General features: G+C 42.9%; 1 protein-coding gene across 3 annotated transcripts in view; it reads left to right on the top strand.

The window, feature by feature from the left end:
- The window catches only part of SCN8A (sodium voltage-gated channel alpha subunit 8), a 196,865-nt gene that overhangs the window by 176,766 nt on the left and 7,822 nt on the right, over nt 1–12,277 (top strand). For all 3 annotated transcript variants that reach the window (XM_043883928.1, XM_043883919.1, XM_043883933.1), the window contains exons 22-26: nt 3,056–3,340; nt 5,288–5,341; nt 5,849–5,986; nt 7,175–7,279; nt 9,886–10,156. In XM_043883928.1, coding sequence (XP_043739863.1) covers nt 3,056–3,340; nt 5,288–5,341; nt 5,849–5,986; nt 7,175–7,279; nt 9,886–10,156 — 853 coding nt within the window. The remainder of the gene's footprint in view (nt 1–3,055; nt 3,341–5,287; nt 5,342–5,848; nt 5,987–7,174; nt 7,280–9,885; nt 10,157–12,277) is intronic.

Raw genomic sequence — 12,277 nt, 5'->3', positions numbered from 1 at the left:
AAAGGAATACTTAATGGAGTTCTTTGCTTTTCTCTCCTCCATAGTAATCTTCATTTAAGGATTTTGCTGTGCTATTAAATTTTTTGAGGGTACACAATAGTAATGCTATGAAACATGCATGCATTTTTGTTGATTGTCGGTACATAGTTGTCCATTAAAGCCATGTTCCCTCTGCCATGTAGTAAAAGCTATTTGACAGGTTTTATAGTATTTAATGAGCAATAATGTTCCAGGCGTTATAGAGAAGACAAAAATGCTGAAAGAATTAGTACACATTGGAATTTTTCATCAATTAAATGAGATTTGTATCAATCGCTAAATATAAACTTCTATTGAAAAAAGTAGCTTTATAGATTGCTAGATCCCAGCTTTAAGTAATATTTGTATACCTAATCTTTAAAAATAATGAATTTCATCATAATTAAAAACAATATAGAGTAATTTGAGCTATTAGAAGGCAGAAGAGGAGATCCAATTTATTATGTAACTATCCTTGGAAACATCATTTATTTTTATATATATATACATATATATCTGTAGTTTAAGAGTCAAAGTAAGAAAGCATATTTTCTTGCTCTTTGGTTGCTGAGAATATTAGCTAATGTTCACAAGGAAGAATTATTAGAAATTTCATCAACTCTCTTTACTGTTTTATTCATGAAATGAAGCTAAGTTCGTCTTTGATTATAATGAAAGTACATTTCATTATAAGTGAAAGCACATTTACATCTTTAAGTACACATTGGACTTTATGGGATTTCTATGTTCTACGTATCACAGAACACCCAGTAAATACTTTTGGGTATGGATTCCTTTGTGCAGATCCGTGAGTATAAAAGTGAAAGTAGCTGATTATTCTTCCCTGCTGTAAATATTACCCCATACTTGACTGTAAGACACACACCATGTAGGACAGGTTAGACTAGATTAAGGTAGCCAGAAGAGTTCCTGGAGTAGGTATATTCTAATTGATATAAAAAGCAAGATTTCTAGGTTTCAGCTCTTTGGGGACCAACTTCCATATTGTAGACCTGTGATGGTCTAATAGAAGGTCATCATCTCTCATCCAAGCACTGCTGCAAAATGCTGTCACATAGACTGGAGCTTTTGAAACGTTACATAACCTACTCTCTTACTTTTGAGAAATAATTATTTCATTTGTGGGTCATCCTCCTTTTGACTGTTCTTTTGCACATTTCATTGCCTCGTAGTGCTCCCATCAAAGGGTGAACAGCTATAGAAAGAGGAGATTAAATTCAAGTCTGATCACCTGACAAATTTGGTAACATAAGTAAATATGAGTATCATTCTCAAAAATAACCTTGGGGAGTTTCCAGATTTCAGATATCCTGGCTCTCCTTGCTTAAAGTGATGAACAATGGAAGTATAATTATTTTATTCCAAGGACAAAACTATTAGATCTAAAAGAGATTTCTTGGTCTAAGAATTAAGAAATAACTGCCTCTCAGTCTAAAGGCCTTCATACATGAATTGGAGAAACACAAAACTAATATTTTAATTTAAGGGAGAGTGACCCCTTAGCAGAATATCATTGCCTTTCTGATAGAGGACAGAAGAGACAGTTCTTCTGAGCCACATGTTCCAATGAGTGGCAGTACAATCTAAGGTGCAACAGAAGATAAGGAAAATCGGATCCCGATCAGGCTCAAACTAGAGCCCAGAGCTGCCCCCTGGTGTTCCTTGTACAGCACGACCCTTGTCGCCCTTTTGGTCCCGTGCTGGTTGGCAGCGGATCCTATCTTCTTCCCTACACTGAAAAACAGATGCAGGAGCGTGGTGATACTTGTCACCTCCTTCTAACAAAACATGAGAAGAGTTTGTTTATATCCAGGATCTCTGTTTTAACTCCACTTATCCTCCGAGGATGCTAGAAAAGAAACATGCTTCCCATTTCAGGGTCACCTTTCTGGGCCTTAGTCCTGCTTAAGACAACAGCAGTTAAGAATCAGGGCAGGAATGATCGCCAGCATTGTTTTCTGTCCCACTACCTGAAATGCTATTTTTGTAAGCACTTTGAACTCCTCTAGTGAAAACTGCTACAACAGTGGAAGTACTGTCTGGCTCTTCTCATCTATAGTATGAAGCAAAGTTAAAAACAACCCAGAAACTTGGATTCCTAATGGGACTTCTTTTCCTTTTTTTTTTCATTCCCGAGTCTACTGTAGTCAGTGATTTTTAACAGTATGCCAGTTTGGGGGGTTTCAAGAGCAGTGATCTAACCCGAAATGCTCCAAAAACCCTAAGTCACTCCTTTTTCCAATAGTACATTGTGAAGAGTCAAGTCACACCCGGGATTGACCAGAGAGATATCAGCATTAGCCAAGCAGGGGCCGACTCAGACTGAGAAGCCTGCAAAGTCAGAAAAATAAAAAGACTGAAGAAGAATAATGAACCTTGCGTGAAAAACACAACTGTTCAGATTTTATTTTATACTGTTTGGTAGAGGGAATATAGCTTTTTTTTTTTTTTTCTTGAGCCTGCAAAATGATGCATGCTCAGCTCTTGCCTGAAATAAGATAACTGGCCTTGCATAGTCATAAAAGAGATTTTATGTACTGTTGAGTGATTCACTGCTAACCCCACAGGGTAGTTCTCTGTGATTTTGAACAATCTCACCTTGATTTGCAGAGGGGGAATGTCTGTAGAAAGGCAACTGGTGAGCTTGAAATCACTCAGATTGTCCTATGGGGGCCATATTTCATGAGTCAGTAAGAAGGAAGACTAGACAATGAAATGATTTTTTTGGTCCCAGATTGGTGCCTAGGAGAGAGACCTAGCTAGGTCAACTTGGGCAGGGGACTTTGTGTTCAATGAAATAAATAAGTAATGTTTAGAATCCCCCAAAGTATACTTCAGAAATATACAAAATTTTGGTCCTGTTTATGGATCTGTCTGATAAACTTAATTCCAAAGGGAACATAATGTTTCCATAGTCATAACAAGCCACACAGTGTCATTCCCCTCCTGGAAATCAAAAGAGTGCGCGTGCCTGTACTTCTTCCCGACACTCAGCAACCTCCCCCTTCCAATGCAGGTGGTGGTGAATGCCTTGGTGGGCGCCATCCCCTCCATCATGAATGTGCTGCTGGTCTGTCTCATCTTCTGGCTGATTTTCAGCATCATGGGAGTTAACCTGTTTGCGGGAAAGTACCACTATTGCTTTAATGAGTCTTCTGAGATCCGATTTGAAATTGAAGATGTCAACAATAAAACAGAGTGTGAAAAGCTCATGGAGGGGAACAACACAGAAATCAGATGGAAGAACGTGAAGATCAACTTTGACAACGTTGGGGCAGGATATCTGGCGCTTCTTCAAGTGGTAAGGTTGTTTTCAGTCCTGTGAGAATTGGACGGCTAGCAGAAATCTCATTTCGTTCTTTTTCAGCCCTGTGTCCAGAATCAGGGTTGCTCTTAAGTCAGGGGTCACTGTCATTTCCCAAAGCAGTTCCAGGGAAACACCTCTCCTGAGTACTGTGAGGTCTCCAAGACCTCAGTCAAGGGAATCTGTCATTGTGCTTAGAAGCTGAGTTCTGCTTAGCAACAAATAAGGATTTCTGCAACGCAGTATGGTTGCAGAGAAATCACCTTCTCTCTCCAGGACAGAAGTATGTAGTTAAAGTAGGTAAGTCACAGACCAAAAAGAAGAAAAAGGGGCAATTTTGATGGAGCAGAACAATCCCACATTACTGCTATGCTAGAGTTAACGGAAGAATATGACAATATGACGGTGCTATGATGTTGCTACTGTGTCATCTCAACCGCAGAGAAGGGTCTCAATGTATCAGAGCAAGAAATGAAGCATTTCATCATGTCTAGTTTTCTCTTTCTCTCTGGCCAATTTTTTGGAGTGTTTGACAAGATAGTATGATGCAGTGAAGGCTCCTGGGCTTTGAAATCAAATGTAGGTTTGAGCCACACTCTGACGTTTATTGGATATGTAACCTCGGACAAATTACTCAACCTCCCTGAGTCTTTTTCTTCATCTGTTAAATTTGAATAGTAATACCTTGCATGGTGGTTAAGCAGATTCATGGTGACTTATTAACGTTCCCTAGCACAATGCCTGGCACACAGCAGGCACATGCTTAATTAATAATGTTTGCTATTTTGTTTCTTTGTTACTATTACACCTGTTTCTACATCATATAGTTTCTGGGAGTATTAAATATGATAGTGCAGGTGAAGCACTTGAGTATAGTAAACTCTTAACTGTTAGCTAGTAGAAGGAGGCTGAGTTAATGGGATGAGCAGTGGTTTAACCCATTCCACAGCTCTTTAGTTGTTCTGTCCCAGTTCAAAAAATTGGACCCACAGGAGAAGGAAATGGCAACCCACTCCAGTATTCTTGCCTGGAAAAGTCCATGGACAGAGGAGTCTGGCGGGCTGAAGTCCATGGGATTACATGACTGAGCATGTGTGCACAAGGGTGGAGGGAAATGGGTTGGTAGCAATAAAGTGGTAGAACTAAAAAAAAAAAAAAATTGGACCCACAAATTGAACCAGAATTGGAGCAGCTTCAAGAAACCAGTGCCCATCAGCTGGCCAAACGTTGTACTGAGTCCCCACCATATGCCAGGCACTGTGCTTGGGCATTACCAGGGCCATCAGATGAATAAAGAACTACCCAGGCCCTGAGAAAACTTAGAATCTGGTTGAGTTAATGAAACAAAATAAATGGTAAACATGGAGGCTGTTAAATTGGTTGCCCATATTAGTTTCCAAAATCAGGTTAGGCACAATGAGAACTGGGTAGGGGCTGCCTAGAATAAAGCCTGTATTGCCACTACAGTAGGGTGAATTTGTGTTACTTAAAAGGGAAAAGTTCTGGTTGAGGTTTTTTCTTAATGCAACTATGAATTTTTCAAACCGCCATTACTTAGTTTAACACCGTTTTTTAAAACAACCCCTTCATGGAGGAGAGGTAAGTTCTAAGTAACCTCAGTAGATCCCTGCCATTCATAAATATGAGTTTGCCCTTGCTTTAGGCAACCTTCTTAGACTCATTCCGAAGACCTTTTGTAAAAGTATTGACTCAACTACCATTGTCAGCATGTTCCTCTGCCAGACTTTGATGTTATACTCAGGGACTTAGACAAAGCTCCCTTGGGACCTGTATTAACAGAAAATTTCTGTGTCCACGTGAGGCTGCACCCAAACTCCCTGACTTGTGTTCTTACAGAACCTAAGCCTGCCTTTTTGACCCTACCTAGACTCCACCCACCCACCCCCTAACAGGCACAGTCTAATGACTGACTCTGTTTGCCAGGCAACCTTCAAAGGCTGGATGGACATCATGTATGCAGCTGTAGATTCCCGAAAGGTAAGGATATACCTGGTGAAAGCACAACCTTCTTAAATGATTAGAAAGCTCATGGCATGGTGAAGCTCAGTCGAGAAAGAGAGAAAGGGTTAGAACAGTTACTGCTTGTCTTATTGATTATAGATCACTTTACTTCTCTCAGTGAGTTATCACTCACTCTCTTAACAGTGGGTGCAGATGCTTAGGCTGCTGGCTTTCACCTGACCCTCATGGAACTGTCTACTCTTGGTGCTGATTTGAACTAAGTGTGGCTCCTAGCAGACAGCCCTCCCTTCTCCTACCCCTCACAGTTTGCATATTCTCCACCTGTGTCCTGGCAGGAATAACACCTTATCAGGGCAGGACCTGCCAGTGTGGAAAAGCAGACAGACAGAATCTAGGGCTCCCACCCCAGCTTGCTCAACAGCTCAGGTGGTTGATGTAGCTGATGGCCTTGGCATGTCAAAATCTCCTACCTGATCCCCCAAGCTAGGAGCTGACTCTCTTTTCTCTCCTTTCCTTTGACAGCCTGATGAGCAGCCTAAGTATGAGGACAACATCTACATGTACATCTACTTTGTCATCTTCATCATCTTCGGCTCCTTCTTCACCCTGAACCTGTTCATTGGTGTCATCATTGATAACTTCAATCAACAAAAGAAAAAGATAGGTCTCCTCCCCGCATTGCCGGTGGCCAGAGGTCAACCCAGTGCCTCTCGGCACTTCTGTCCCTCTGTCTGGAGAAAAACTCCTCTCTTTCTTTAGAATCCACATCATGACATCACTGTGGCACAGCCCGACAGTACATTAGCCCCAGCCAGCTCGTTGTCTTCTGCTGGATTTTGCAGTATGAGGTTTTCCACACTTACTAGACCAAACCAGCAATTTACTGGTACCAAATTTACTAGCAATCCTTGAGGCTCTTTACTGGGTTTGACCTCCCACCAGAGGGAGGTTGGGTCCCAGAGGGTCTAGCAACAGCTGAAAAGGAAAGCAGCAGATGAACAGCTTTAGTGAGAAGTAGAAACTCTGTCGACTTGTCATTATCTTTGTTACTTCCTGGACCACCAGCACATTGGGATTTGAGAGATCAACCTTGGAAAGCTCACTTCCTCACTTGTCCCAGATGGTTAACACTTTTTCTAAAGCAAATTGAAAAGATTACTCTTGTTCATTTTCTAAATCAAGTGTGTCCCAACAAACTCCAAGGAACTTCTCAAATTGCTCCCACCAAGATTTCTGAATTTTTAATATTGTCAGAAATGGGCCACTAGCTAGGACTTAAAAATCCTTTCATTTTAAAACGTCTTTTTCAAAAATAAATAAATAAATAAAATGTCTTTATCAAGAATTGTATTAGGAAAGAAGTAAAGTGAAAAGTGAAGTCGCTCAGTCGTGTCCTACTCTTTGCAAACCCATGGATTGTAGCCCACCAGGCTCCTCCATCCATGGGATTTTCTAGGCAAGAGTACTGGAGTGGGTTGCCGTTTCCTTCTCCATAGGAAAGAAGGCCCCTCCAAAATTTATGAAGATGTGTTTGGAATCATGGCTCTCAAAAATTTACCCTTCCCTGCGGGTCTGTCAGTCTATTTCCTTCCTTCCTTCCTTCCCATCTCCTAGCAGGTCTCAGAAATCCCAAGCTGAAAACAAAGATAGGTGTATTTTTGAGTTAGAATAGTTGTCAGGTCTTCCTCACTCTGGGATGGCCATTAGCTAAACTGACCTCTGGCTTACAGTGAAGAGGGTGACCCCTGGTTTACAGTGAAGGGCGTAAGGCCTTCTGGGTTCTCAGGGCTGTACCTACAGCATGTAAGAGCCAGTTGTAATTGCGCATCTTCTTTTTCCCTCGTTTACTTTGGAGGTCAGGACATCTTCATGACCGAAGAACAGAAGAAGTACTACAATGCCATGAAAAAGCTGGGCTCAAAGAAACCACAGAAACCCATCCCCCGCCCTCTGGTGAGTTCATTGTGCCAGCCCAGGGCAGGGTGAGACTCCCTACGAAGAAAGACATGGCAGAGTTACTGCAGAGAAAGGAGGGGGCAAATGAGGGGCAGCCTGTGCCCTCCAGTCCACCCCTGCTGTCCATCCACAAGATCTGAGGACGGGAATTTCCTGGTGGTCCAGTGGTTAGGACTCTGTGCTTTCACTGTCAGGGGCACGGGTTCAGTCCCTGGTCAGGGAACTAAGATCCGGTGAGTTGTGCAGAGCGGCCAAAAACAAAAAGATCTGAGGAAGAAGGGAGGACAGGGATTAAGGTAGTGGGTGGCTTTTGCATTTGCACCCAGCCTTTTCTCTGAGCCTTCCTTGGGTGGCAACAGAGAGTCGACGTGTTGACCACATTTTCTCTCGCCCTGGTAGAGAGATGTTTGTTTTAAGAGACCACATAAAAATTAACAGCAGAATGTGAAGTGAAAGCTGATCTCTTTCCTATAAGCACAAGATAGGATTTGGTCATTGTTTTCTCCATGCTGTCCTTAACAAGTAAGTCTTTGCAGGGATGTGCCTGAAAGTGAAAATAATGCTTCTTTCTAGTTATTTGTGAGAGCAGGAAAGGGTGAAACTAGGGAAGTCAGGTGGTCCGATTTCCTCCCTTGAACTGAGCCTTTTGTAAAACAGACTTGGGGACAGTGATTCTGCATGGCCCTTGTGTTGGGGATTGTCCTTTTGCTTCAGAGAAAGAGATGCTGTTCCTGAAGCCATACACCCTGCTAGGTGGGATGTGACCCCCAAAAGCCAGGCTCAGAGTACCATCTTCTGTAACTTTTATTTAAAGTAACTTTTTATTTAAAATAAAATTTAAAAAACCTACAGCAGAATGCTTAAAAGCATACCTGACAGCCTAATTTGTAAAAATAAAAGTGGAGCTATTTTGTTTGAGTCAAGAATGGGAGTCCCAGGTTCGGGCCAGTCTTCTGAGGAGAGCAAAAGACAAGAATGGGTGTCTGAGAGCCTTTTCCTGACTTAGCCCCACATCCCCTGTTTCTGGTGACCTCCTCTCCCCAAATCCTGAGGGAGAGGAAAGCCCTTGCTCATTGCAGAACAGTTTGAAAACCCCAAGTTAAGTAATCCTAAAAACAAGCATATGCTTAAGTGCCTAGGTACCCGAAAAAAATCAGGGAGCTCTTAAGAAAGAGAATGTTTTTTATATTTCTTTGATGTTAGTTTCCGCATTGTGATAGAAGTGTGGCCAGAGGGAATGGACGAGGGCTGACATTTCTAAAACTCTCTTCAGTGCTTTGTACATGGGACCCTGCGTGTATTTTCTCCCCCACTAACATAGAAATGTTCAGTGTGGTAGGAAGTGTCAATAGTTATTCCACAAATAGTTACAGATCTCCTACTGTGTGCCAAGCACTATGCAAAAAGTGATAAAATTTAGACACCACTATCATGGAGGTTACAGTGTAGTGGGGCTATAGATAATAAGTAACCAACAGTAATTATAAAATGTGGAATGTTGTGAGGGGAAAAAAATGCACTGAAGGGCCATGATAGAAAATAATGGAAGCCTCGCGTGGAGGATCTCTTCCAACAGAGTCGGGTCTATTTGAGTGGATGAGAAGGAGTCAGAATGCTGGCGAAGGAGATCCTGGAAAAGCAAATGAGGCCTTAAAAGTGGGAAATATTAGTGTAGCTAGGTGGTGATCAACTAGAGGAGGGGGTGTAAGGTGAGCAAGACCAGACTGTGGAAGGCACTTTTAAACCTAGGTTAACCACAGGAATTTTGTTGCAAGCCTGATGGGAAACCGGTGAGAGCTTTTAAGTAGGAGAGTGATGCGATCCATTTCTGTTTTTAAGTAATCAACACTTGCCACTCTGTGGAGACTGTGTTGGATAAGGGCAAGAGAAGAAGCAGGAAGACCAGTCAGGAGACCCTTCTAGAGGTCCAGAGGGTCTAAGACTATGGTGGCTTAGGCTAGAGTAGGGCAACAGAAATGGAATGAAGTGGATGAATTCAAGGAAGAATCAACAGGGCCTCCTGCAGTGCGTGGGATGAGGATGAGGGAAAGGGAAGAGCAAGAGTGACCCTTAGATTTCTGGCTTAGATACTGGGTGAATAATCGCAGTGAGAAAGGAGCAAGTTGGGGGATGGTGGGAGAAAGGACTTGTTGAGCTCGAGATGCTTATGATTCATCCAGGAGCAGTGCCAAGCAAACAGCCCAGGAGTTCGGAGGAAAGATACAAGTTGGAAGAGAAAACACTTGGGAAGCTAAGTATAGAGATAATGTGTGAGCAGTAGGAAAAGATGGTACTTGAGCTCTCCAGGGAAGAAAGAAGAGATGAAGGGAGAGAAGAAATGGCCAGCAAATGAGACCAAAAAGGGACAGCTGGAGAGGTAGGAAGGCACACGGAAGCATGTGATGGCAGAAAGAAAAGAGTGGTGATTTTAAAGAGCTCTTGATGAGGGAACGTTGACAGTGGTCTTTGTCCATCTCCTGCTGCTGGCCAGCACTGCAACCAAGAAAGCAGAGAGAACTTTGATTCATAGGGTGGCAGCTCCCACAGTCTGCTGGGGAAGGTTTTCAAGAAGCCTTTTCTGTCTTTCCTCTCTCCCCACCCAGAACAAAATCCAAGGGATCGTCTTTGATTTTGTCACTCAACAAGCCTTCGACATTGTTATCATGATGCTCATTTGCCTTAACATGGTGACGATGATGGTGGAGACAGATACTCAGAGCAAGCAGATGGAGAACATTCTCTACTGGATCAACCTGGTCTTCGTCATCTTCTTCACCTGTGAGTGTGTGCTCAAAATGTTTGCCTTGCGGCACTACTACTTCACCATTGGCTGGAACATCTTCGACTTCGTGGTGGTCATCCTCTCCATTGTGGGTGAGTGGGGCAGGAGGGGCAGGGGAAGGGACCCGGCTGACCCTGAGGATGGGATTCCTGGGAGTGTGGCAAATGACACGGGGCCGAGGGGCCCCCAGGGTTACACCCGGGGTACCCTCAGTCATCTTGTGGGTCTGCCCTACATCATTGACATGGGTCAGCAAGTTTCTATGAGTGTTCACAGTAGTCTTGGACTATAAATTCTGTGGTTGAAGAGGGGGAAAAAATTAGATTTGGTTCTTGCTTTCAAAGAGTTTACATTCTAATGGGGAAGGTGTAAAAAAAATTGTGTTTTAAAATCTGGCTATCAGTAGCAGTATAACGTGGAAAATAGTCATGCTAAGAGATTGTTACATTGGATATTAATGAGAATTCTGGTGATGATGGCTGTGTTAACACTTCTGCTGTTGCCAACACTCATTTACTACGATTTTACGGTGCCAAGTAGTTTGAGAGTTTCTTCACTTGTGTTATCTCATTATGACAGCCCAGGAATCAAGGTATTTTATTATCTCTTTGCTGTGAAGATGTCCAGAGTCACTCAACTCAGAGGTGGCAGAAACAGAACTCAAGTTGGTTTTTAACAGTGACTTTGTGGCGTTTGTTTTAACCAACAAAGGGCCTGGAAGGGCTGGTGTCCTGGCAGGCAGCAGAAAAGCTGTCCTGTTGCCCACCCTCTTCAAAATTTCCCTGCCTTCCTCATGGGCTTCTTTAATGATGCCGCACTGCCTTGGTCCCAGGTGGGTGTGACTTGAGCCACAGTGCCCAAGACAGGGAACCTGTCCCAGAGCTGAGGTAGCGACTGTGGGCACCAGAAAGCACCTGTTCTCCCGCTGTCTAGTTCTGTCCTCCAGAGCACCAGGCCCAAAAATGTGTTGAATGATCTCACGTATTTCTCCTCAAGGAAAGAATCCCATAATGAAACCACTTTGGGCAACACTGTACATTGTATTTCCCTTCAGAGGGTCACAGGGCACATTAGTCCACAGGAGGCTCTTGGAAGTCTTGGAGTAAAGAATTCTGTTTAAAACACCATCCCACCTTTATCCAATCACAACACCCTGTTTTCAAGTAATAGTGTTTCTCAGACTTCAATGGAATATCCTCTGTGCCGGTCATCATTCTAAGTGTTCTACATGTTTTAATTCATGTAGTCATCACAACAGCCCTGTAAATATCCTGAGGAACCAAGGCACAGAGCAATTACTGAGATATGCAGCTGATGAGCGAGCAAGCCCAGCCCCTGGCCTCAGCTCCACATTCGAAACCTCCTACCAAACACACTTTGGATAATGCTGCCCTTGACCACTGTTCTTGAACTTTTTCTGCCCACCCATCATTGAGTGGGATGGAAAACCCACAGATCAATGCCCCCTATTTTCAGATGGTACTTGAAAATAAGTAGGAAGAAGTGTTTTCTCTTGATGCTTGGGATTTTTTTTAATATCATTAATTTGTTCAGAAACAAAAGTGTGGGAAAAAATCTTTTTTTTTTTTTTTTTTTTTTAAATCTTTTTAAATTAAGAGGAGTTGGGGTAAAACTGACCCTGGAACCTCTGAGAAAGTGAAAATGAAAGTGCCAGTCACTCAATTGTGTTCAGCTCTTTGCGACCCATGGACTATAGTCCACCAGGCTCCTCTGTCCATGGAATTCTCCAGGCAAGAATAACTGGAGTAGGTAGCCATTCCCTTCTCCAGAGGATCTTTCCAACCCAGGGATTGAACCAGGTCTCCTGTGTTACAGGCAGATTCTTTACCATCTGATCCACCAGGGAAGCCCAGCACTGGGTCTTGTAGGCACCTCCTAGAGAACCCCTTAAAAGTTGACTCCACTGCCTAGATAGCTGTCTGCCTATCTCTCCCCACTTTTCTCTGGCACAGTAAAACATTCATCCTCAAAACCCTACTCAGGCATCGTCTCCTCTCTGAAGCCTCCTCTCCATCATATAAGGAATGCAAACATCACCTGCATTACCTGACTTTTTTTTTTTTATTACCTGATTTCTTAAGGTCACTGGTTATGACCTAATTGAGAGGTAAAAAGAGGAAAGCTGAGAAAGTCCTCTTGGGTCCCAGCTGAGGTAGATTTTCTTGAAAGTTCAAATGCCTCCCGAGATTCTA

This window comes from Cervus elaphus, chromosome 3, assembly GCF_910594005.1.
Source record: "Cervus elaphus chromosome 3, mCerEla1.1, whole genome shotgun sequence".
Taxonomy (NCBI): Eukaryota; Metazoa; Chordata; class Mammalia; order Artiodactyla; family Cervidae; genus Cervus; species Cervus elaphus.
The sequence above is the reverse complement of the archived record's forward strand: the minus strand, read 5'-3'. Positions and strand labels throughout refer to the sequence as shown.